This window comes from Equus caballus, chromosome 9 (assembly GCF_041296265.1).
Source record: "Equus caballus isolate H_3958 breed thoroughbred chromosome 9, TB-T2T, whole genome shotgun sequence".
NCBI lineage: Eukaryota > Metazoa > Chordata > Mammalia > Perissodactyla > Equidae > Equus > Equus caballus.
In genome coordinates, this window is record NC_091692.1 from 13,334,739 (window position 1) to 13,361,863 (window position 27,125).

The 27,125-nt window shown below is 45.2% G+C and overlaps 1 protein-coding gene across 1 annotated transcript; it reads left to right on the forward strand.

The window, feature by feature from the left end:
* The first annotated feature begins 600 nt into the window (after positions 1-600).
* Positions 601-26,141, forward strand: SBSPON (somatomedin B and thrombospondin type 1 domain containing). The gene is made up of 5 exons (XM_023648463.2): positions 601-950; positions 9,702-9,896; positions 18,188-18,278; positions 19,861-20,037; positions 21,811-26,141. Exons 1-5 carry the CDS (start codon positions 737-739, stop codon positions 21,926-21,928), a joined length of 795 nt encoding a protein of 264 aa, XP_023504231.1. The 5' UTR covers positions 601-736; the 3' UTR covers positions 21,929-26,141.
* The last annotated feature ends 984 nt before the right edge of the window (positions 26,142-27,125 follow it).

A 27,125-nucleotide genomic window follows, 5' to 3' on the forward strand; every position in this document is an offset into this window, starting at 1 on the left:
TTCTTTGGGGAACCTGCCTTAACAGAAAGCAGAGCACCGTTTATATCTCATTTAACCTCGCCTTCACGTTCATTAATTGCCTCTTCGGTGAAGCAGAGTTTCATTTTCCTGGGGCAGGAAAATCCCATTATAAAATGCAGCAGAAAGAAAGGATGCTGCTTTGGGCTTATCTCCTTGCTTCTGAAGGGCCTCTGTGTCCCGGGACGGGCCCCGGAAAAGTACACTATAGGCTTCCCTGCGCGACGCCAGGCGACCCGCGCGCACCGTGCCGCTGAGACGTGCCTGCTGCCCATCCAGCGCTATTCAAGTCCCCTGGCTTTACAGATTAAATGACCACCCGCTAACGCGTCCCCCGACGTTCGGAGCCAGGAAATGTGGCCGCCCTGGCCGGGATGCTGGGGCCCCAGACGCTCCCCGGGCCTCTGCGATCCCAGAGCACCTGCTTCTCCTCTCGCTCCCAGGCGGTCCCCGCGGGCTGGGGCGGGGGCGCTGGAGCCCCGAGCGCCGATCGTGGGGCGCCGGGGGCCAGGCGCGCTCCCCACCTGGGCCGGCGCGGCCGCAGCCCCACCCGGGCCCCGACGGGCGCCTCGCCAGGCCCGGGGAGGGGCGGCGCGGGAGGGCGGAGGGCGGAGGGCGGGGGCCGGCGCGGGGCAGGGCCGGGCCGGGTCGGGCTGCTCCGGGCCTCCGCTCTCGGAGGAGCGCCGCGCTTGCCCCGGACGCCGCCCGAGCGCTGGCCATGAGGACGCTGTGGATGGCGCTGTGCGCGCTGGCCCGGCTGTGGCCCGGGGCCCTGGCCGGCTGCGCCGAGGCGGGGCGCTGCTGCCCCGGCCGGGACCCCACCTGCTTCGCCCGCGGCTGGAGGTTGGACAGGGTCTACGGGACGTGCTTCTGCGACGAAGCCTGCCGCCTCACCGGGGACTGCTGCTTCGACTACTCCAGGGCGTGCCCAGGTGGGTGGCGGGGCCGAGGGTGGGGCGTCGACTGTTCGCCCGCAGCCAAGGGGCACAGGGTCCCACACCTAGGACCCCAGCGCCGGAGCCAGGGTCCCTCAGCCCCTTTCGTCCTGGCGGGTCCAGACCCTCTATCCAGGCCCACTCCAGACCCCTCCATCCAGGTGCACCCAGCCGCCTCCATCTTTGGGTCCTCCAGCCCCTTTCTTCCAGATACGCCCAGCTCCATCTATCCTAGGGTCCTTCGGCCCTGTCCATCCACGTGCACCCCCACACTCTCCATCCTAGGGTCTCCCAGCCCTCTCCATCCAGGGGTCTCCGGAGTCTCCATCTAGACTTACTGCTCTAAAGCACCCTTCCTCACCAGAGCCTGGATGGAAGGGGCTGGAGCCCTCCGCTTTCCTGGAAGGGTGTGGGGCCACCGCTGCCTGATGAATTCTTCCATTCAAGAACTCCAGCGTGGTAGGGCCACCTCCCTCCTGGAGAGGTGGCATTGACAGATTCCAGGGGCACGGCCCCGGGCCGGGCTCCATGCTTTCATTGTTAGCCAGCAGATCTTAGGAGCCTGGCCAGAGGTGATGAGGGAAGGAATGTGTAATTATCCCACTTTGTGCCAAAGTCTTGCTCTGGGAGGGCACTTCCTTCTGCAGAACAAGTTCCTGTGAGGACCACGGTTGTCCTCACCTCTGGACTCCAGCATGTGGCATAGCCCCTTCCTCAAGGAGAGGTTAGATATGTTCCTTGAATTCAATTTTGTCCATATAGCATGATAAAGATTTTTATCTCAGCGTTCCTGTTATGTTTTAATCTTGCTGGTTTTCCTTTAGGGTCAGTCTTTTCATCTTTAAATTTCCCACAGTATCACAGCCCCTGGTAAGGGCTCAATAAATGTTGATTTAATTAAAATAAAAGGTAAAGGAAGAAATGGGGAGTATAATCCTGAAGAATCAGGGGTACCTGAGAGAACCCATGAGAGAACCCAATTCTAGAAATAAAAGAAACCCAGCTCCCTTTTAATCTCATCAGCCCAAAAGCCACACATATGTTAAGGTTTGACCTCAAGGACCCCAGCATCTTCCTGGGAGAGTAACCCACAGGACTGTGCCATTCCTTGGGGATCCAGATGCCCTCCCGAAAGGAGCATCCTTTCTGCCTCTTTGGTGTTGGAAGAGGCCACCAGCCCATGGCAGGATGGTCACCCAGGCCTGCCGCTGAAGAACACAGTTAAAAACATTGAGACGTTTTGACCCTGATTGAAAGCTAATGATTTACCTGTGAATATTGATCTTCTTTTTGATAAGCTTCTTTCCCTTTCCTGCTCCAAAGCCAGGGTATTTTCCTACTAAAGTGAAGAGTCAGTTATTAAGGAAATGCAGTGCCCTCCGGCCAGCTGTCCCCACCCTCCTTCCTCTCAGCATCCTACCTAAACTCCTGTTCCCTCAGTTAGCTGAACCCTCTAGCGAAGCCTTTGTCACTGTGGTAGGACCACTCTCTCATCAGGGGTTTTGCCTACATTTTAAAGGTAAATACAGAATTCCTAGAGTCCAGATAATTGTGTCCTGGTCTGTGGCAAGCACAGGGATACAGAGATGATGAGGACACAGTCTCTGCTCCCTAGAAGTTCCCATTGGAGCAGGGAAAGACACAGGCAAAACCACCTGCAACATGCTTTGTGCCCAAATAAGGGATCCGGGAGGACAGAGAGGAAAACTCAGAAGACCTGAGGAATTCAAGGAAGACGTCCCAGAGAAGCAATGGGCAGCCGTAATCCTGGAGAATGAGTGAGTGGTCCCGAGAAGGGAAGGAGAATTCTTGCAGGAGAGCATCATGTGGCTGTCCAGCAGTAACTGGTGGGTGTCAGCCTTCTGTGCCCAGCTAGGCTAGGACCTGAGGCCAACCTGGTGAACAGAACAGACAGTGAACGCAGCTAGATATGGAGAGATTCAGGCACTGAAGAGGCATGGGGAAAGACAGCAAGTGTTATGAGAACCGGCTTTCCAGTGAGGCCTAACAGTGCGAGCAGGAGTTGCGGAATCCTCAAATTTATTTGGTCAAAAATAAATCCCCTATTTTCAGATCAGGAGGGAGAAATATTAAGACAGAGAGCCAATCATTTTGGAGTGGGGATTCGTCGAGTGAGGAATAGAGGAGAGATGACCCTACCATCTCAGGAAGAACTCACAAAGGAATCACAGCAACCTTGGGCCTGGGGAAGAGCTGTGAGCGCTGGACCAGGACCGGAAGTTGGAAACGGAGCTGGAGGCTGATAGGATTGGAAAAGCGGCATATTCAGGAGCCCTGTGTGCCCTTCCCCAGAGAGTTAACAGAGGACCCTGCAGGCCTGGGGCACTGAAACATAGGGCTGAAAAGTCTCCTCCTTGGTAAATGCTCTGCGCCTGGAGTTTCTTGGAAAGGGAAGAAGAAAATAGAGACAATTGGAAGTTGGCCACTTGGCGAGACTGAGCCTGCTCCGCCTCCGAGCTGAGGGCGAGGGCGATGCCGGGCTGGATGCTCAGTCCCCTCAGCCCTGGACAGGGTCGGGGCTGTGCTGACTCTGGAGTTTGGGAAAAGGTGTGGTTGGCCTGGAGGAGTGTCTTACAGCTGCAGGAACTGAGACTTTCAGACTCTCCCATTACCAAGTTCACATCAATGGGCAGCACAGTGAGATCTGAACCCACGGCTGCCCGACTTCCAGCTGCCAGCAGCCCTGTCCGTTCGTGCCAGTGCACGGCTATTGTATATTTCTAGATAAGTTTCAGCAGTGCAGAGCCCCCAGTTACTCTCTGTACAGAGAACCATTCTGCCTCTTAGAATCTCTTCGCCTCCTTACCCAGTGTTGGGTTACTGAGCGATGCTGCCTGAAGCCTTTTCGACTGAAATTACCTTAATAGTGAATGAAAAATGGAACTATGTCTTACAGCTAAGCATGCCTTACTTCTATTCCTTCTGATTTTTTTTATCTTGATAAATGCATTAATTTTTTTGGTGTGGCTAAAAGATGAAATACTGGAATTTCTTTTTCTAAATAGAAAGTTGGGGTTTCTTTTACTCCGTAAAAATAAAAATAAGTTATTGGATCTATAGAATTACTGAACCCTCCCCCAAATCTGTTCTGAAACTAATATCTCAGTAACTAATTAACTCATTATCATCTCATTATGATGATCGCATGGGTTTCGACACCAATAATGTAGCTCCACAAATCCTCCCCTCCACATGGAAAAAAGGATAGAAGAATCTCCATTGGCTGAACCTGATCAGGGATGGGAAGCAGAGCAGGAGGACACATCCAAGTGACCTGCCCTGGAAGACCTCTTGGGAGGCTGGCTTATCGGGCTCAAAACACCCCAGTCTCTAATTCATCAGCTGGGTTCCTACAGTCTCTGTTCTAAGTTCATAGAAACAGTAGATGGCATTAGATCTTGGATGAGCAGCTTAAGGAAAGAGTAATAATTAACCGAAGCAGAGCAGGACAAAAATTGAGTAGCCTGTGTGAGCCAGTCTGTTCTCCCAGATTTATGGGGAATCTAGGCCAAAAACTGGCCAAAATCTGATGACATCATATCTGGAGGGAGAGGGGCCCTCTGCTTGAAGCTATGGGCTCCAAAACTCGCCCAAAGGAAGGAGAGCCCAGCCTACAATGATTTAGAGTGTTGAGGCTTTGCTGGAGCCAGTGTGGCCTGAGAGACAGCGTGTGGCTTCCCCTGCCTTTGTCTCTGCAGAAAAACTGAGCAGGGCCTGGCACCAGTATTCCACACGACTTCACTTCACAGGTTTGGCTGCGGCCCTGGGTGTGTAGTCAAGGAGGTCGAAGTGGTCAGCACTTACCCAGCATTCCCTCTGTGCCAGGCACCCTCACAGCTCTAAACTTACTGAGCTCTCACCACCTGCCGAGGTTGTGCCTCATTTTGGTCTCATCTTACGGACTAAGTAACCGGGGCACGGGAGAGTTAGGCAATTTGTCCAAAGTCATACCACTACGTGATGGATTGAGATTTGAACCCAGGAACTCTGGATGCAGAGCCCACACATTTAAACATTATGTTTTTACTGCCTTGGAGAAATGAGGCTTCATGCGAAGCCGTGTGCTTTTCAGGGAAGGCCCCAGATAAATACTGTAGAGTGAGTGAGCCTTCACTCTTCATCAACTGTGTTCTCCTCAAGGGCTAAAAATGTGTCCTGCTCCTCTTTGCAATCTCCCAGTAGCTATCGTGGTGTCGCTTAATAACATTTGTCAAAACAATGTGACCAGTCATTCCACCCGGGGGCTGTTATCTGCGGCTCCGGAGGGCCCTGCCATCTGGGGCGTATCCACATGGCCTTTTTAAAATAACATTTTCCTTCCCTGACTACAAAATGTATGTTTGTTGCAGAAAGTTAGGAAAATACAGAAATGTACGAAAGACGAAAACAACTACCTGGAAACTTACTACCCAGGAAAAGCATCATTATCTTTTTGATTTGTTTCCCCTTTTTGCCTGAGTTTGCATGGTATATAAAATTCTATTTTTCTAAGGAAGCAGCCCATTTCATTGTCTTGCTGGCATTTCATGGACTTGTCCAATTAATGTCCCAAAATTTTAAAAAAAAATCTATGAAGCCAGATGACATGGTATCTACAAGAGGAAAAAAATCCCTGAGCATTTATTAGAGCTTTTCGAGGGGGTAATTAGGCTCTTGGGCAACGTAGTCTCATTCAACTTCCACAATTTTGCCAACGTTCCCCAGAAAAGGATATACATAAGGAGAGAGAAAAGGCAGATGACATACATTTAAAGTTGTGTCACCAAGAGATGTGTGTGTGGATAAAGGGGCTGTTTGATTTTTCTTTCATAGAACATCAGAGAACAAAAGCTATGCTTAAATGATACCGCTCTGGGTGCAGTGTAAAAAGGATATTTCCTTAGGAATCATGAAGACTATTTGAACTTAACAACGAGAGGGAGAAAGCGCTTGGTCGTGGGTGGCCTTCAACTTCTAGGTGGCAGAGAGCCAGACAGGGCCAGATTACAAAAGGGAAGTCTTGAGTCTGTGATTAACCAAGGAGATACTACATGAGAACAAGAGTGAGGCCTTACATTAAGAAGAAATAATCCAAACTGTGTTTATGAAATGAGGGACTCTGGCTGTCAGCTCAGTTTGTTGCTGTGCATGTGTGTATTTGGCATCACCTAGAAAAATGTTTGGTTTTTTTTTTTTTAATTACTCTTTGATACCTGAGGATTGAGAATAGTGTGTCTAGTCTGGTTGCCACAGCTCACTGAGGCTGTGAGCGGACCTGGAGAAAGTCCAGCGGTAATTCCGAGAAAGGGAATTGTCTCAAGAAGGACAGGTCCAAAAGCTGGAGTCCTCAACATGACATGTGTGCTGGAGAGAAGGACATCTACTGAAACAGTAAGTCCGTGAGTGGCACAGATAAGATAAACACAGATATTTTGTTCACCATATTCTGAAATTCTTGCCTGAGGGAAATTTGCCTCAGATAAAGGAAATACCACTTCACGCCACAGATGATAAAATTAAAGAAGCTTGTTACTTTCAAGATATGTTACTGGCAGGAGATATAAATGCACTAAAAAGGACTTGAAGGTTCTTGTGGCTGCCAGGAGAAGCTGGGATCTGCCTAACCTTAAGGCACAGAAAGCAAGGCTCCTTCCAGGGGCCACCCTTGGGGGCCACCATTGCCAGGAGAGTCCAGACAACTCTGGCCCAGGTTAGATTCCCATGTGTTTGGCTGTGGGAGTTTCTGATTTTGCTCCTGTCCTTCCACTGGCTTTCCTTCTCATGCCGGGGCCTCTGTCAGTGCTTGGCTTCTTACTTCCTTAGGACCGACCAGAGTCTGTTTCAAGGTAGAACATTATTCAGGAAGGAGGAGGAACCTGCCCAATGCAAGTTCATTCATTCAACAAAGGTTTATTGACTGGATGTCGCTGTTAGGACATGTGCAAACGCACCCTGATCTTGGGCGCAGATTCCTTACTGAAATACTTAACCTACTTCTCTGTTCTTGGCCATTCTCCTTGTGGCTATGGTAGGGACATCTGATAACCAGAGAGTACTTGAGAAAAGAGGGCCAGCAGGTACATCAGGAAAAACTTAATTCCTTACCCACTCGATCATCCATTCTCTCACTTTCCAGGGAGGTGAAAGCCAGCGGTGCCCACTGGACCTAATGTAGGAACTTACTTTACGTCTCTGTTCTCTTCTGTGCCTACTTCTCCGTCTCTGTTCTCCATTCCTTTATTGTGCTTCTTGGGATCACCTGCCAAATAAGTTACTTGCTTTCAAATCTGTGTCTCAGGATCTACTTCTGGGGAAACTCCATCTGAATATTATATTGAGTTCAAACAAGAAGAAAAGAAAAGAAGGAGCTTGCCACGCTTCCTGGCACCCATTAAATCTAGGCTTCTTTCCCCTAAAAGGGATGGGATGATGTCATCAAATTCTAACTATTAAGCCCTCGGGAAGCTGTGACAAGCTTGGGGTCAAAGGAGGTCACGCTGCTGACTAGCAGCCTCCAGTAACAGCTCGTGAAATGTGAAAACTGAGAAAGTCAGATTTTAAGAAAGAATATTTTGATGTGCTGGATACAGATGTGAATTAGATAAGCCTTAGTGGAAAGGGGACAAGAATCCTAATGGAATAGTTCAAAAGGAAGTCTGTGTCACGCAGCTGTGATATGTGACTGGTGGTCATAAATCTGTCAGAAGTTTCTGTACTTCCCCTAACCTCTGTGACCAGCGATATCTGTGATCTACGATGAATTGCAACCCAAATAATCGAAAGTTCACAAGGTAGTCAAGAATAGAATCTTTTGTGCAGAAGAGGAATAAATACTTCAGATTGATGTCCCCACTCAAGATATTTTATGAAACACCTTTTTACTCATGTCATTCCAATGGGAACTTTTTTTCATTTTGTCTTACAATGAAGCCATCAAGATGTTGTTGTTCAGGGCTCTAGAACGTTCTGCTTCTCTTTATGGGGCTGTTAAAGTCATGGATTGGAAAAATGAGACATAGCAGTTTGCCAGGGACATACCTTAACCAACAGGAACAAAAACTGATTCCGTGATTCTGTGATTTGAGGATTTTAACTAGGGGTCAAACCAAATAAAATAAATAAACATTGGACATGAGACACAAATGTTGAAGAAATACAAGGAGACTAAATGCAGTCAGAAAACTCTCCCCAAGGTCATCTTTTACCATATGGATAAAATGTGGCCTAAGGTCATACTGCTAAATTTGGAGTTAGTGCCATGGCAAAATTTTATTTTATAGTGATGTCCAAATGTTAATCTTTGAAACAAGTGTATTTTTAAAAAAAGCAAGTGTATTATTAAGTGTTGTTCAAGTCGACACATCAGGGCAGGACTAGCTAGGCTCAGGGATGGAGAAATTGGGAGGAGGAAGAGAGTTGTTGAAAGAATTAAGGACAGGAGTCCTTCTCAACCAGCTTCTAGCCTAGCAGGTTCTTTAAATGCCTTCTGGTTCTCTGGGACAATTAAATCATGGGATTGTGAAATAAAAAAGGGAGGGTCAACAGGAGATGACAAGGGCAGGAAGTGACCTGTTATTGATTTTCCAAAGGATGTGTGCATGGTGGATGTTGGTAATGAACTCTAAGGTGGCTCATTCTTGCTTTTTTAGGTAGTTGACATGCGATACCTACGAGTTTTTAGGTGCTTAGTAAAAGCATGTTTTAAAACAGTTTGAAATTTTTGAATTACTGACAGGGGTTTATGTCATGTGTGACCCGTTGCATGTCAGAGGTAGCTATGTGCTGCCAAATGATACATCTTCCCAAAGCCAGGAAGCCTGAACCAGTTTGCTGAGAGGCAAAATGAGTTTGCAAGCACAAACTGTCAGCAGTCCAAATCAAGCTTTCAAAGAAGCTCACGTGGTTTCTTGGTGAAGACACTGTAAGGAGGAAAAGTGAGGCACAATTCGTGGGAAAGGAAGAGTTTTGGCCTCTGCTTCAGACGTACATCTTCTGTGTTCTTGTTCTTTTCTTATATCGAATTTCAAGTCCTGAAGGGATTCATTTTAAAAACTCATTACAGTCCTTTGAAAAGACTCCGTAGGACTAAATGGGAAAGTTAAATGTGCGACCACACTGACTTTACAGTCATGACCCCGGAATTGTCGCTCTGCCTCTGTCCCTTTGTTGAGGACCACGAGTCCTCTTCACCTCTGGGGCCCCGGGTCTCCATCTCTAAACTCCACCTCTCGTGGTTTCTGTCTGTGAGCCAAGGAGGATGAGGAGAGCATCCAGGAGAAACCTACAGTATAGGGGTGCCTCGATGTGGCCCAAAACCTTTTCCTATGGAGACACATCTGCGGATAAAAACTGACCTGGGCAGGTGATGGATTATGGGTGGGTGCAGTATACTGTTCTGGGCAAGGGAGGAGAAAGTTAAGATCAAGGTAAAACCAGAACAAAGATCTGCTCTAAGGCGGGGGAGTATGAGGAAGTACCCTGAAGGCATCCTCTCTTTTACTGGTGTGTCCTTGGCTCAGACCCACCTTCAGGATTCTGGAACATCCGCCTGCCTCTGAAAGGTATCTGATTATCAGTTAACCATCAGGGCGGGTGGAGTCACTGGGACCTGCTGAGGCATTGTGTTTGCTCCTGACACAGGGCCCAGGCAGAGCGCAGTGGCCCTGAGCTGAGCTCTGCTGTTGACGTTGGCGGGCGCAGCCTGGCCGGCGGCGCGGACTCAGGTGAGCGCCCCCTGCTGTTTTGCAGCTCGCCCGTGCATCGTGGGGGAGTGGAGCCCCTGGAGCGGCTGCGCCGACCAGTGCAAGCCAACGGCCCGCGTGCGGAGGCGCCCGGTGCGGCAGGAGCCCCTGAACGGAGGGGCGCCCTGCCCGCCCCTGGAGGAGAGAGCCGGCTGCCTGGAGTACTCAACGCCTGAGGGCCAGGACTGCGGGCACTCCTTTGGTACTGAGGTTTTCATGGTCGCTCCTTTCGTTGTCTTTGATGACTTTCCATCTCTTCGTCCCGTGAAAGGCCACGAGCTGTGCAGGGAAAGTTCCATGCGCTGCAGGGAGTGGGAGGGTCCCTGGGATGGGCCGGTCTGCCCAGAGGAGATAGGAAGCTCAGGAAATGCTTAACAGAGTTAGCAGGCAGCTGCACAAATGCATCCAGGCCCTCCTTCTCTCCCCCTCCCTCTGTGTGTTGGTGACTCAGTGTGCCTCCTTCTCCTGTGCATGCGCTGGGTGTAAAGGACACGTGGCACTGTGGGGTTTTAGTGAACTGACTCAAGCTGGCGACAAAGAACTTTAGGTAGGATGACGATAGTTCACACATGATAGGAAGTATCCAGTAAGGATAATTCTATTTCACCTTTCACTGTAGTTCCTGGTTAATCATGCACACCCACATATGTGTGAAAACAGTGTCAAAATTATAAATTCCTAAACAATGATAAAATGATTCGCTTAAAACACCTACCTCTCCTCTCCAGCTGACTGGATTGGGGCTAATGTGATCATAGTTGTGATTGTAAAAGATCGTTCTGGTTGTGGAGTGGCCAATGGAGGGGCCAGGAGTTGGCTCATTAATGAGGCTGGAGCCTATGAAGTTCAGAAAGAAATAAGCGAAAAGGCCAATACTGATGTGTTGATTGAGATTGAGTCTGATAGAGCAAAATGCTGACTTCTCAGGGTAGCAAAGATTATATGTTTTTCATAGGAACCTGGAAAATTTCATGTCAACATGACCCTTGTCAAGCCACTTTGTTCCTTTTTTCCATCCCACACACAAATATTTATTGAGAGTCTACTGGATGCCAGGCGCTGGGCTGGGAGCCAGGGTCACAATGGTGAGAAAAGTTACATGGAGCCTGCTGTCATGTAGATCACAGTTTAGCGGGAGAGGGAGATGACAGTCAGATCATCCTAGGGAATTAATCCCCTAAAATGACAGCTACAATTTGGTGCAGCTGGTAAACAAGTGAGAGGCATGTGGAGTTACGAGTGTGTGTAATAAGCCGATTTCCTCTGGTCTTGGGGGAGGCGGGGAGGCACAGAGATGCGGAGCGGAGGGGCTTCCCTGAGGATGTGGAGATGAGGCTGGGATATGTAGAGCTGCCCCATCAGAGTGACCAGTGTGGTGAACCAGATACAGTCCTTTGTCACTTAACAATGGGCGTACATTCTGAGAAATGCATCGTTAGGTGGTTTCGTCATTGTGTGAACATCATAGAGTGTGCTCACACAAGCCTGGATAGAATAGCCTTCTATACACATAGGCTATAGGGTACTAATCTTAAGGACCACCGTCATATATGCGTTCCGTCATCCACCAAAATGTCTTCATACAGTACATGACTGTAGCCAGGTGTCGAGCCTTAGAGGGATTTGTAGGCTTAGCTAGGAAAACATGACCACAAGAGTCAACCTCTGTTGGGTGGTGCTTGGACATGGTTGCACAAGATGGGGAGTCCAGAGGCTACGGTGTGGCTATTTTTAAAACAATTGGATGTATAAAAGTTTGAGTTTGGTGCCAGTAGGCTTTGAGGAAATAAACAGCATAGGGGCCATCTTTAGCTCATTTGTATAACACGGGGGACGCACAAGGCCCATCTGAGAAGCTGAAGGGAGGCCAGTGTGTCGGGAGCACGGAGAGCCAGACGGGCAGCTTCTGGGCTGACATCTGCTCAGTGCAGGGAGCTCCCTGTGTAGGATTCTTGTCTTTATCATACGAGCCCTGGGAAGCCACTGGGCTGTTTTCTGCAGGGGCCTGTGGGATCAGATCTGTGATTTGGAAAGATGGCTCTGGGAGAGGAGTGGCACATGGCCAGGCCAGGCTGGAGGCCTCGCGTGGGTATGGCAGTCGTGTTAAGCCCACAGGGAAGTAGTTTAGTGCTCACAGGAACAGTCATAGAACAAAATCACGTTCAACTTATGCACGGTGCAGGAACACTGCAGAAAAGGCTCAGGGAGGGAGTCGCTGCAGGACCTTACTCTTAAAACCTGTGGTAGGTCTGTCAGAAAAAGTGGCTGCTCTGCTCATGTACAGTGTCTGGCTGCCAGGCAGGGTTTCTTCAGCACGTTTGACTCTTCCATGTTGCTCCAGGCTGTCACAGACCCCTTCCCAGCCCTGGATCTCTTTATAACAGGACAATGCAGGTCGAAGGAAAGGGGACAGGAAGGGCAATGAAGAGGATGCTATGGAACATGGGCCAGGGGTCCGAGGGAGCGTTGGGCCCACACCCTGCCCCCTGGGGTTCTTTTCTCTGCCTGGAGATGTCCACTCCTCTGTCCTGGGACTGGGCAAAGCCCACAGGCCTGCCGTCCTCCAATGCCCTCCAATTCCCAGATTCCCCCCCAGCCACCTCTCCCTCCTAACTCCACTAAGAGGATTTTAAGAAGCAGCAGTCTTCTGTGACTCCCCAGAAGGTGTTAGCAACTTTGATGTAAAACTAACAGGAGAGATCTATCCTTAATGGCCTCCTTTCTTAATAAGGTAAAATAAAATCTCCTAATTTGGAAAAGAGGAGCAGTCTCTCCTTGGGGCAGGGCCGCTGGCGTTCGCAGCCCTGACTTTGGCCCTGAGATTCACTTTCCTGTTGGGATGTCTTAGAAATGATGGCTCCTGGTCAGGGAGCTGGGCAGGAGGGCGGGCCCCCTCGAATATGCCAGTCTGGTGGTTCCCAAATGGTAGTCCCCGACCAGCAGCATCCACCTCACCCGGGAACTTGTTAGAAAGGCAAGTTCTTCGGGCTCCACCCAGATCCACCGGATCAGAATCCCTGGAGGGGGCCCAGCCCTCTGCGTGGTTACAAGGCCTCCAGGGAGCCTGCTGCTCACTGATGTCCCAGAACCGCAGCTCTCACCCAAGCACGGGGACACGGTTTTTCCCTCAGCCCCCTGCGTCACAGCTGGATCACTTAAATTTCCTGAAGGCAGAAGTTCCTGAAGTGCAAAAACAGGGTTTAGTCTGGAAAATGTGGGGTAAACCAGTCAGACAATTTTGTCCACCCAAGAACTTCTAGGAGCCTTTCATATGCTGATGTGCGTTTTCGTTCTCTAAGAGGGAGATAGGATGTGGAGTGTTTTCCCACCTTATTCGATCACTAAATCACCGGTGTTCCGTAAAATACTCTTTGGAAAATGATGGACTACGAAGGGAAAACAAGGGGGAAATGAGACAGGAAGGTGAAAATTTAGTGGATTCTTCTGGGGCCCCAGGCCCTGTTTCACCCTAGTTCCAGTGCATCCGTTTCTTTGTTTCATTAATTTAAGATTCACTGAGCACCAACAACATACCACGACTGTACTAGGTTTTGGAAATACAAACTTGAGTAACACATGTATCATAGTCACTTATAACTCAGGGTGATGAGCGAGTGCTGTGACAGAAGGATATGCTGGTTGGAGAGGGAGCATAGAGAAGGAGTACCCCCCTCAATCTAGGGGCTCTCCATCCTGCTGTGGGTCACTTGTGTACCTATTCCTACCTCCCCCCTCCACCAGACTTCCTATTCACAGAGCAGGAGGCTTTGTTGCATGGCATTCTGACCCCTTACGTGTGCACGGCAGAGCGCTTTTATAGACACTATTGGTTCAGTCTTCATAGCAATCCTATAAGAGAGGGTCATAGTTTTCTATAACTGCTGTAACAAATTACCACAAACTTAGGGGCTTAAAACAACACACATTTATTATCTTATAGATCTGTGGGATAGAAGTTCAACACACATCTCACTGGGCTAAAATCAAGGGGTCAGCAGGGCTGTGTTTCCTTCTAAAGGCTCTAGGGGAGAACCCCTCTCCTCGCCTTTTCATGGATATTTAGCTGAGGAGATTTCCAAGCCAAGTCTTGAAGGTGCAGTCTGGTTTCTTCTTGCTGGCTATAGTAAAACGGGCGAGCAAAGAGCTAGGCAGAGGGAAGAACTTTGAATCCTAATGGAACCAGGGCTTGATGAATTGGAAAATTCTCAGCCTACCAAAATGACGAATGATGCTACAATGAAGAGATTCACTTTCAGGAAAGCACGTTCTAGAGAAACACCAAGCGTGTGCTGTGCAACCTTTTGTCAATAGCTCAGAAAGTTGGAGGTAACAGGTTACCGCAAACTCAGTGACTTACACAATGCAGATTTCTTATCTTACAGTTCTGTGGGTCAGAAGTCGGACAAGAGTGTCGCTGGGCTAACATCAGGGTGTCAGCAGGGCTGTGTTCCTTTCTGAAGCTCTGGGAGAGGATCGCTTCCTTGCCTTTTCACCACCCAGAGGCTGTCCACTTTCCTTTTCTCATGGCCCTTTCCTCCATCGACACAGCCAGCATCATTGCCTCTCTGTGCCTTTCTTCTGTAGTAACAACTTCCTCTGCCTCTTGAAGGACCCTTGTGATTACATTCAGCTCACCCGGATAATCCAGGATAATCTCCCAATTTTCAGGTCAACTATCAACCTTAATTCTGTCTGCAAATTTAATTGATCTCTGCAAAATAACGTAATATATTCACAGGTTCTGGGGGTTAGGACATGGGCGTCTTTGGGGGGCCATTATTCTGCCTATCCTGGAGATAGGACAGTGTCATTATTTTTGGTTTACGCACAAGGACATTGGAGCTCAGAGAGGACTACCAGAATTTAAACCTGGGTCTCACGGCTCTAAATCTTGTGCGTTTTCCCGCTTCATAGTGCTTTGCTGTTAACTGTTATCATTAGAGCTAAAACTGTAATTACAGCATCTGGTAACTAAGTTGAAATATAAAGGCCCGTAAATGAAGCCAGTGAATGAAACAAGATCACTGAAGCATTCTTATTAATGATCAAGTAGCTGTTGCATTTTTCCTGTTTCACTTAATGCGTATTTTGACTATATTTTTATCATAGAAACAAATCCAAAAAGCCACATTATTGTATTGGTTACACTTACTGAGAAATGTTTATATGTGTTTTCCCCCTGAAGAGAGATCAATTTTTATTATAAAGTGTATGGTTCCAGGCTGGTGTTATTTGTCAAATTCTCCTTCTCTTCTCTTCTATGCTATATCTACAGACCAGTGGTTCTGGGCCTGCCTTTCTGACACCCGATTGTGTCAGAGGCTTGGCGAAATTCTCAAAGCAAAGGTAATTTACTTTCATGTTCAAAGTGAGTCTGTGCGGTGCCACGCTTTTAGAAGTGGAAGTTGTTGTAAAACCGAACAATGGTAGGCTGATAGGATGCCAACAAAGTTGGCAAGTAGCCTGATAACAGAGACTTTATGATATTTGAATATTGTTGCCAGGAAGGGGAAGAGGGGGGAACCAGCGTTTATTGAGAGCCTTTGTCCCAGGCACCGGCTACGTGCTTCTGCACATAAGCAGAAGTGGGACTGGAGGCAAAAATAATTTCTAAATTACTTACCACTCTTAAGTCATGAAAATTAGATTTGTGAAGGATATTAAAAAGTGGTGCTGTTCAGAGTTCCCCAGGCGACCTGGCTCCTGGTCTGTTTACCGAAGACTGGTGCCAGGAGGAGGGCGCCCTCTCAATAGAATGTGCCACCAGGCCAAGCCCGGGGCTTGAGGGGAGGGGACCTGGAGGAGAGGAGACAGGGTCCAGATTACTGGCCTGCCTTTATCATGGGTCACAACTCCAGAGGCTTGACACTGAATGTGGATAGTAGGTCTTAAAAAAGCAGAACGCATCTTCTGTGCTGGGGTCCTCGCTTAGTCATTTACTCTTTATTTTCCCTTCATTTAACCTCTGTGAGCTCAGTTTTCTGATGAGTAAAATTGGCATAAGATCTCTTTACAAAGCTTTTGTGAAGATCCGTAACACACAATGTGAAAGTACTTTGTAAATGAGCAGCCTGTAAACACGCAGGGTGCCATCCTACTACAGGCCTTAATCTGTGCCCCCTGGGAGCCCCCTCCACCTCCTGGCCCTGGCTCCCATGCCCCACCCTCTCCCGCGGCCCAGGGGACTCAGAGTGTAAGGGCTACCATTTTCCCCGTTCCTTTCTTAGATCTCACTTCACATTAAGGACGGGGATCAGGGACAGAAAGGAAAAATAAAGCAGAGTATAAGTAATCCATGGGAAATACGTGGTATCAAATGGTGAAATGCTGTAATCTGCTTTGTAATGGAGGCAGTGGCACTGACAGTGAGGGGCGTGGTTTGGGAGACATAGCCAGGCACTGTCATATTTAGACATGAGCCTTGAACACACTCCTCAACCTCTCTGTGCCTTATCCGTGAAATGGGAAAATAACAGTATCTATCTCAGAGGGTTGTTGTGAGAATTAAATGAGTTAACGCATGAAAGAAGTGCTTAGATTAGCATTGTGCCTGGAAATGTAAGAGTGCACAACTATTAGCTTTTAATTTTATTACTGTAGAACTTTTTCCAAGGGCTTTATATCAGAAACTATAGTCATATACTTGCCCTCTACGTCCTAATTTTTTTTCTGAGCTATTCGTTAAGTACATTGCCTCTGAACTTTTTTAATACCATATGCAGTGCAAATTAGGAGATCAAAGAAATGTTTTGAGCTAAAGAAACACATCCCGAAAATTTTATAGTTTGACGTGTAATGCTACGTGGATTTAGCAGTAACTGCCTTCTTCACTTCGTGAATAAACACATAAATGCATCAGAAGAACAGAAATGAAAACGAGACATGGGAAAATAAAACCCTTTGGCTGTTTGTGTTTCTGATAATTAGGTCTAAGAGACACAGAGAAGGATCCTGACATACATGCACTCACTTGTTCTTTTTGATTCTGTCCGTGGAGTTTGGACGTTCCGAAGCTACAGTCACATTTTGAAAGCAGAGCATGTTCTCTTTGGAAAACAATTAAACCTATTAGTGCAGCAAGGAAGAGCCAGGCAGCTGGGACTCAGGGCTCCCTCTAGATGTGGAGAACTGTCCACGCCACTGGAGAGATTGGGCACCAGACCACAAGAGACGACAGCAGTACCTGCGTCTCTTAGGAGCGAGTCGCCACGAGGAATTAAGCCACTCTTGTCTTATATTCTCTGGTAACGTAAAAATGACTCCTCACTAAGAAAATCTAAAAGAGAATTAGGGCTGCCATCTTGTGGCAGTAGGGAGCCAGGTAAAATGAACACGTAGGCTTGAAGCATCTATTTTGCAACCAGAACCCTCACGCCATTTTGCTCGTGTTGATGATGACTTTGGCATCGCATAAGCCAGCATCAGGTGGTCTCTGCCCTTCCTGGGATCATCCAGTTTCTGAAATGAAAGGTAGGAAGGGTTGTTAAGCCATCTTAGCTGCAAGGCTCAGTATAAGAACAGAAGCCCACGGGGAAGTAGGACCAGGGCCCCTTGGTGGCAATTTCGTGACTTTATTCATTCACTCATCGACCCATTCATTCATGGCACACATATTTATTGAGCGTGTAAATGTGTGAGGGCTACAGTGATAAACAAGGTAAAACCCCGTCTTCCTTGACTCGACAGCACAGTGGAACCAAGAGGTTATCTCCAGGTGTTGCATGGAGCGAAACCCTCCCTAGACTTAGAGATGAAAGAGGAAGGAGAGACACAAACAACATAAAATTACAGAACAGAGCAGAGGTGGGAGGAAAGAATTCCCGGCTCCTTTTCTTTTCTCCTACTGAGAGTGTCAGAGTTGGGATAGAGTGGGGGAGGAGAGGGAAGAGGAGATGACCACTGCTGGCAATTGGTGGCAAAGCTTCCAGGACTTTGGTTACTGGAGACTGGAGCACTCACCCTTCCTTCCTTTGCTTCTTCTGTCTTTTCCCTTTTTCATTTCCTGTCTCTCTGATCATCTTTTTTTTCTCCTTCCATCCCCTTTTCTCTCTTTTTTGTCTTCTTCTCCCCTTTCTTCCTTCTCTGTCTTCCTTCCATTTTTTACTTTCTTCTATCTATATTTCTCTTCGTTTCGTTTTTAAAAATATCCTCTGCCTCTCTCTATTACCTCCCTTTTTCGCTTGGTATTTCCCCCCCCATCTTTTTATCATTTCCTCTTGGTGGTTCTTCCTGGCCCCTCTCCTTCCTTTCACACGGTGTGATTTATCACCGCAGACAAGCCTGCCTGTCAGAGCCCTGCACTTCCCCTCCCTACCCATTTGCATGCGCACCAGTCTTTCAGGAATGGGGTTCTAGGGACACTGTAATTCAGCCTCATCTTGCTCCTTTGGACTTAGAGGTGGAGGGTTTTAGATACGTCTGAAACCAAGTTTGGGAAGTGTCGCTGCGAGTACTTCGGGCTCCATGTGTTCAATGTCGTTCTCCCTTTTCTAGTTCCTGCCTTTATAACTACCTCTGCATTCAACAAGGAGAGAACCAGACAAGCCGCGTCTCCGCAGTGGTCTACAGACACAGAGGATGCTGGGTAATACGGTGGTTTTTTCACTTGTGTTTTCCCAGTTGTATGGTCAAGTCAGCCCATAAGGTCAACTTGGCACTATGGGTTTCCTTCTGTCACTTGTTCCCTGACTTTGGGTGAAACATGACCCTTCACCCAGACTTGTCCCCTCCCTGTTTTTGTGGGGCTATGAGGATTTCTCTGTCTCTGAGCTCTGATCTCTAAAATGAAACACGCTATATAAAAATGAGATATTATTTTGTCACTCGCACTAAGGATGCTTCTCTTAGTCTTTGTGGGACTGCAGGCTCCAGTACCACCTCTGTTTGGTGAATTTGTAAGGGGCCCACGCCTGAGCTCTGAGGATTTCTATCAGGACCTAAAGGCCCAGGCTGGGAGGGAGGAACCTCCATGCTCTCTAGAAGTCTACTCTTCTGCTGTCAGAACAGGGCCACCAGATGGGTGCAAGTTCAAATCCCCACAATGTCGCTCACTAGCCACCTCGGTTCTTTTCTTCTTGAAAAATGACAGTATTAATACCTACCACATGGGTTTGTGATGAGAATTTGATGAGAAGATATCATTGAAGAGTTGTCCAGTTTAAGCTGTCTAAAGTTGATTGAAGCTGTGTCATAGAATTTCCTACCTCAATACCTTAATGAGATCTACTGTTGTTAAAGATCTTCTTTGAAGCAGGCTCTCCAAACACTTTTCATCTAGGCTGTTACAGCTCATAATTCTATGAATAAAAAACTAGTCCATTTTAGCTTAGTTAGAACCTAAAATGCAACATTCAGAACTTTTACTATGTTTGTTTCTCTGAAGAATTGTAAAATCGTGTTGCTTTTAAGTACAAGACTCTAAAATATTCACCCCTGTCTGGATGTTCCCCTCAAGGCCCTCAGAGTCAAGTCACATTTAGTGTTAGAGTTTTCCACAGCTCAGTATAGGTGACACTGGCTGCTGTCACAGAAAATCATCTCAGCTGCCCATTTCTTTTTACTTGTGATGCCCAGTATATCTTTGATGCTCGACTTCAAGTCAGAACTCATCTCATTGCCAGAGATCATGCAGGTGAGCTGAGTGGGGAATGTCGGGACAGCCCCTGGAACATTTGTGGGGCAGAAAGACACAGGTGCTGGCCTGGGTGTCAAGGACTAGCCCTCCCAGGGCCCACTTGTTCTCAGGCTCAAGCAAGTTCTTGTTTAATTTATGTAATTCATTAAAGTACAAGCAGAGTTATCAAGGGCTATTTTCCTACTGAAAATATACACAATTTAGTGTACACACACTATACACAATTTAGTGGTCAGACTAGACAGGATACTGGATATTGAAATTTCTGCAAATTCCTGTTGACCAGGTTATTCAGTCATGGGTTGAAAAAGAGCAAAAAGGTTCACTGTAGTTGTCAGTCAGACATCATCATAGTTCAGCGAATGAGAAACTCTACGAGGTGTTCTGTGATGATGTACCACTGGGAAGATGCTCTGCGCTACCTCCTCCAGGCTGTGAGATGTCCTTGGGGATTACAGCTTCCTAAGACTTTCTACAGCATTAGGCCACCTCTTGTTACAGCGGATAAAACTGTTCCTTCTTTTGGCTGCAGCTACTGTATGGAGTTCAAGACAGAGTCCCTGACTCCTCACTGCGCTATGGAAAACCGACCTCTGACGCGATGGATGCAGTATCTCCGAGAGGGGTACACTGTGTGCGTGGATTGTCAGCCTCCAGCTATGAACTCCATGAGCCTTCGTTGTTCTGGAGATGGCCTGGACTCTGATGGGTAAGGGAGGGAAATTGGTTGAAGGACTTTTCTTGTTACTCATTTGGTGAGATCTGTCCTCTCCATGTCCTGAACAGCTGACCAGTATGTAGCATATCAAGGCATGATTTCGGGAGTCAAAAGAATAAGTGAGGAGACCCTTCTAGCTAGCAATTCCAGAGTCCAGGGCCCAGTTCACACTCGGAGCCAGAGGCTCTCTTGCAGAATGAATGGCTAATTTGGATATTGGGATCCACACCAAGCTCCCAAATGACCCCAAAAACCTGATCGCTCCAAAGCGGGATTCTGAAGACCACCTGAATCAGAATCTCTTGGGATGGTGATTTAAAACACACAGATTCTTGAGCCCCACTTGAATCAGAATCTTTGGGGGTGGATTTTCAACAATCTCCTAGGTCAGGAGTTGGCAAATATTTTCTGTAAAGGACCAGAGAATAGATATTTTCAGCTTTGCGGGTCATATGGTCTCTGTCACAACTACTCAACTCTACCATCATAGCACAAAAGCAGCCATAGACACTATGGCAACAGATGAGCTTGGCTTTGTTCTAATAATACTGTATTAATGGACACTAAAATTTAAATTTCATAGAGTTCTTAAGCGTCACGAAATATTCTTCTTTTGATTTTCTTTCAACTCTTTAAAAATCTGAAAAATCATTCTTAACTCATAGACTATACAGAAACAGGGGGTGGCTGGAATTGGGTTAGAGGTCATAGTTTGCTGAGCTCCCGCCCAGGTGATTCACATCCACAGCAAAATTTCAGAACCACCGCTCAATTCAGTAGTAGTCATAAAATCATGACTGAGATAGTGGTGGGCTCAGCTTTGCAGGGTCATAAACCTACAAAAATCTACGAATTGTCCAAAAGAATTGACCCATGAAAACATTTTACCATCTTGAAAATCTATCCCAGTCCTGTACTTACCTATCAGTTAATTTCGGTAACACTATTCTGAACTAAGAGAAGGGTAGACTTCGTGCTGGCCATGGATTATGGTTTTAAGTATGTCAGATGGAACTGGTAAAAATACAGACTAGAAGGTAAAATATGAACCTTTCCAGTTAATCATTATTTTCCTAGTATATTTTAATATTTAATAACTTGAACTTATGTTTATGAGTCACTTGTGCCTAACAGCCTCAGTATTGACTTCACCATATGAACGGTAAACTGGGTAAGGAATTCATATGAAATAGAACCTTAATATTCAGACTTAATATCTTTCTGAATACCTCATCCATATTTTGACTTGAAATGAATTTATAATTTAATTTGTACCCATAAAGTACCTTAGATCCTGGCTGAGGTTCCAGTGACTATAAAAATAATAATTTCAATAATCTGGCTTTGTTCTGCCCATTTCTCTCATTTTTTCATTTTGGAATCAAAGTGTTGGAAAGGATTACAGAGATCATTTGGTTCAGACCCCTCTTATTTAAATACATATGAAATAGGAAGCCATTTCCCTTTATGTGGCCCTTCATATATTCAGATCAAGTGAGAGAAATGAATAAGTAACCTCAAACTACTCTTTCAACATGAGCGTGTCCTCAAATAAGCATTAGTCGCTAACTTGTTCTGATAGAACCCAAAGAAGGGAAACTCAAGTTTGTGATCATTTTTAAAAATTTCAATTTGTAATGCACTTCAAAATTCTAGATCTGATCATTCTTTTTTTTTTTTTATACCCTCAGTTTATAATTCTGTAAGTTAGAATTTTCTTTGGTTTACTTTTAGTTAACTAATGTTTTCAAAATATTTTTTCAGGAATCAAACTCTCCATTGGCAAGCGATTGGCAATCCTCGATGTCAAGGAACTTGGAAAAAAGTTCGGCGAGTAGACCAGTGTTCTTGTCCAGCTGTTCATAGTTTTATTTTTATATAGATTGCAATATAAATATTTTAAAATGTGTTTGTAGACATGATAAATATTCGCAAGTCATATTCAATGCTTCATAAACCTTCAAAAACTAAGTTTGGTCAAATTCCCTGAAGACATGTCATTGACTCCCTCTAAAGTAGAGAAAGAAAATTTAGGGCCCAATTCTCAAGAAACACAGTACATTTATTTTCACTAAGCTGAAGACCCACCCTCACGGCTCCTGTGGTTTTATGTCCTTGACCTTCCACCTGGAGTCCTCTCATTCAACAAGTGGTCCACGCCACACAGAATACGTGTCTGTTTGCACTAAAATCACTACATTTTAGTGGTCCAGTTATTGGTGAGTAAGTTATCATTTAAGGGTATCCACTCTTTGAATCTTGCGTTTTTTCTTTCTATTCCATAATCTCTTAAAAACCTCTTAAATTTAAAAAAGGTATACAGACATATGTACATTCTCACTCATATATTTTCCATGTCTTATTCCATAAATTCTGAAGTAATAATTTCAAGCAAATTGTCACTGATAATTTTCCACAGGACAGGTTGTTTAAGATTTAGCAAGAATTTTGTAATGAAAAACCAACAGCTAAGAACAAGAAATTTTCTTCAATTAAGTGAAAAGCTTCATCAAATGTTCATTCTAGGTCCATACGAGTTCCTTTAAATGTTATAATTTTCATGAAGTGGAATTTGGGCACCAAGGAATGAAACAATTGCTTTAATTATGAAAATTCTACCATCATTAGCATCCAAGATTATTTCCAAGGCTTAAAGCTGAAGCTGACTAAAATAACCTTTCAGAGTCCAACTTCAAGTTTAGTTGCAGTACATTTACTATTTTTTTCTACAGAGTACATTTTCTTATGTTTGGAGTAATAGACAGAGGTATAGATTACAGAAGGAATGGATTTTATTACAAATGGTATGCTCTCACACACACAGAGAAGCATTTGTCTCCTTATTTTATGATCGGAAAATCAGTGAACTAGAGACGAAGTGGCTTGGTTCAGGATCTGGATGACAAGTCGTTCTGCGAGTCAGCCTGAGGCCCGTCTCAGCTCCTCATCCAGGACTCCGCTCTGATGAAAGCCTGGCCAGGCCAAAGACTGTGCTGTAAAGGCTAAGCCCTCTCCATTTTCAAAACAAATTTTAAATTCAGAATATTTTCTTTGGAGATTTGAATCTTGAGATTTAAACTATATGAAACTCCTTTGGTTTCATTGTATAAAATATTATTCACTAACAAATGATTTATTAAAATACATATTTCTTGGTACTTATCATGTAATGACAGAATGATGATAGCAAGCTTAATAGGGATGGAAAAGTTCCTAATATTTAATGCTGAGAGTAGCAATATTTCTGACTATATATTCATGTAACTCTCAGAGTTGTTTTTGTGGTAAATTAAATTCTTCAGAAATTAAAAATAAAAAATTTAAGTCTCATCAAGGTTAGGAATTTCAACTATCAGTTCAGTATTAACATTTTAAGACCATTTCTAACATTTGTAAAGCAAAGCTTTTGAAGATATGCTTGGGTAACTTTCAATGTTACCTAAAATTTTTATACCAGTAAATAAATTTCTCTTCACATTTAACAAAGCTCTTTACTTGTTTGACTAGAAAATACCCAAATTTGCTGGACTGGTCAGAGAATGAACAAAATTTTACCAAAAATAAAACCAAAAAACCCTTCAGAATGGATAGGCATGGGTATGATGACTAACAGCAATAAAGCCAAAATATACTTATGGCTCCAATATGTGTTATAACACTTAACATATTTGAGTTGTATAAAATCCATTTTTCACCTCATGTATTTAGTTTTTCATGCATGGCCATTAATTACTTTCACACTGAAGTATAGTCTTGTTATTTCTATTCTTGAGAAGAATTTCACAGGCTAGCAGACTTACCTATTAAATAGCGGTCTTGAAGGCTTATTATTAACTCTAGCAAAGCCCAAGGAGGCCATTCAGAACTGAAACATGTAGTCCAAATGATCAATGAAGAGCCAAAAGTTTTTATTTTTAAAGTTAAAGATCAAAGTAGTTAAGACTTCTTTGGTATTCTTTTTTAATGAGTACCTTAGAGTCGGGGTCCTTTCTGCAGGCACTCTGCAATGATTTATAGACCTTAGAATTACTTAATAAGCTGATTTTCAACAGTGCATATGGAAAGTAATTTGGACAAATATAAATATACCCACTCAGGAGAGAAGGGGAAAGGAATTAGGGATAGTGATCATTTAGAAGACAAAAGTGAAAAAAAAAGAGGAGAAAAAGGAACAAGGTGAACTATAGTTACAGTATTCTCTTTTTAGGGTCTTTCTTGGGATGTTTTCATTTGAGAATGTTGTAATTAAGCATAAATAGCAATAGCAATAATTTAAATTGTTTAGTTCTATTCTGGCATAAAAATTTTAATTAGCCATCTTTTCTAGGTGTACATAGGAACGATGCAAAATGAAACTGGTTCTGTCTTGTAAGAATATTCTAGTGACGGTTCATACAAATAACTACAAGTTGATTTAGAAAGCAAAGACCTGGACATTCTGAGGTGTAAGCAATCAGGTGACGAGCATATTGAAAGAGAAGTGAAACTTCTAGGTCAAGGTGACAGATGGATACACGTTTACCCTTTCTCTTTCCCCAAATCCCACTGAGATTATAGGATTCACAAAAGAGAATAAATCCATAACATAGATAAGAAGGGGGGGTGGGACTCAACCCAGAGATTTTGAAGATTGTAAGCAAATGACATTCTACTGAGGGATAGACGGGAATGGAGGGACCATACCCTTTAAAACATGTAGCAAAGAAGGTGGAATCAGAGATGAGAGCCATTCTTCCCGGGGTGGGAAGATGAATTTCCCAAACGAGATGAATTTCAAAAATCCCCACCTTGAGAGACACGTCTGTGAAATTGAACATCAAGGATAAAGACTCTAAACCTTCCAGTGAGAGAAAAACAGATTACCTACAAAGGAACAGGAATCCCCATCTCCTCAGCATCAGTGGATGCTTGAAGTCTAATAGAATAAAGCCTCCGAGCTGTGAGGGAAAATAATTTTGAAACTAGCTTTCTATATCAACCAAGCTACAAATAAAGTGTGAAGGCAAAATACAGCCCTTCAGAGGTATGAGGATTCAGACGCCTTGTTAGAGGGTCCTAAGTAGGATATTTTTTTCAGTTAAACATAGCAGGTTGAGCATATATTTACCTCCTTTACCTCCCAATTCCCAATAAAATTACACTTAAATGATTTTTTTTAAAGAGGAAAAAATATAATGATGAGATTAAGAGAGAGAAAGACAGCAGAAAAGAGATGGCCACAGAATTTTGGGACCAGAAAAGCCTATGGCTGTCTAAGAAAAGGAGACAAAGCCAGATACCTACAGGAATGAATTTCAGTGAGCAGGTCATTTACAGCACCCTGGAAAGGCTCAGGAACTAAAGGTTCCAGGTCTTCCTTCAACAGAATGGTTGACAGTTGCTATAAGAAAGAGAGCCTTAGGTTCCTCTGCAGCCAGGCAACAGCCTGACAGAAGGTTCACTCTCTGGAAGGGTGTCCAGATTGGAAACACCAGAAACAGCAACTGAGAGTGGAGACTGAGTGAGTCTCCATTCCGAATGGTGAGCCCCGAGTCTCTTCCCCACCTGGTCTGAGGATGCTACGACTAAGGATATATACTCCCCTCCCCACACCCTCACTGCCACTCTCACCCACTCAGAAGAGTTTGTTAGATTCCTCTCCGAGGAAGTGGATCATCCAAGAGAAATGACTGTGGGGGCTGTGGAGAGCAGTAACAAAATGGAGTAACAAAAGTCAAGGCTTCTAAAGTGGGGCTGGGAGGCCAGTAAGGAAACGGGGCTTATGCATGCACGCACACCATGTCTCTACCCAGGTGAAATGCAGCTTTTGAACTGTGCTTCACTGTTGTCACCTTGTCCTTCTTTCGAGAAACATGCTTACTACCACAGATACAACTTTTTGCCTTAGAGATGGCCTTAGCAACCAATCACATATAGCCAAGAAGTAACAGTCATTGCCAGCGCCAGTCAGAAATCTTGCAAAACAACCTGTGTAATTTGTCTCTTTTTGCCTTTATAAACCCTTGCCTTCTCTGAAGCACATTTTGGGTTTCTACCTGAATCTGTGTCTCCTAAATTGCAATTGAAATTGCCCAAATAAATATTTGCTGTTTAAATTGTAGTGGATTTTTCCTCAGTCAACAGTACTGCCAGCTGGAATAGCCAAGTCCCCGTCTGATCACTGTATGGAAATTCCTCTCTCTCGACATGTGAGTGCCCATCTATGCTCACAGGGCTTCCGATCAGCTTTTTCATCCTCACTCATAAATATAAATGGACAGCCCAGGACAACCAGGCATTTGAGGCAAACCACTAAGAAAGAAAGAGAGAAACCAAAATTAAACAGAAACAAACAATATAACAAAGCAAAACAATAAACAATGCCAGGATCAGAAGAGATGAAAAGATACTGATCATGAAATAAGAACAAGATGTCCTAAAAAAGAACATTTGGAGAATTAAAAGCTCTTGGAAATGAAAAAGTTTGATAGTAGATATATAAATGTTATGAAAATTTGGAAATAAAGTTTCATGACATTTTCCCCACAAAGTAAACAAAAAAATTAAAGATATAGAAATTAGGAGACAGGGGCCGGCCCCGTGGCCAAGTGGTTTAGTTTGTGCTCTCTGCTTTGGCAGCCAGGGTTTCGCCGGTTCGGATCCTGGGCGCAGACATGGCACCATTAGTCAGGCCACGTTGAACCGGCGTACCACATGCCGCAACTAGAAGGACCCACAACTAAAAAAAAATATACAACTATATACTGGGGGGATTTGGGAAGAAAAAGCAGAAAAAAAGAAAAGAAGATTGGCAACAGTTGTTAGCTCAGGTGCCAATCTTTAAAAAAATAAAAAAAGAAGTTAGGAGACAAAAAGAAATTAGACTGGGGCTGGCCCAGTGGTGTAGCGGTTAAGTTTGCGAGCTCTGCTTCGGTGGCCTAGGGTTTGCAGCTTTGGATCCCAAGTGTGGACCCACCACCGCTGGTCTGGCCACACTATGGTGACATCCCACACAAAATAGAGGAAGACTGGCACAGATGTTGTTAGCTCAGCAACAATCTTCCTTAAGCAAAAAGAGGAAGATTGGCAACAGATGTTTG

Bases quoted from the DNA above. Each gene is read 5' to 3' on its own strand.
- SBSPON (XM_023648463.2), top strand. From the start codon at position 737: ATGAGGACGCTGTGGATGGCGCTGTGCGCGCTGGCCCGGCTGTGGCCC. The intron at 951-9,701 runs GTGGGTGGCGGG...GCTGTTTTGCAG, and splicing joins CTACTCCAGGGCGTGCCCAG to CTCGCCCGTGCATCGTGGGG. The intron at 9,897-18,187 runs GTACTGAGGTTT...TCCCTTTTCTAG, and splicing joins GGACTGCGGGCACTCCTTTG to TTCCTGCCTTTATAACTACC.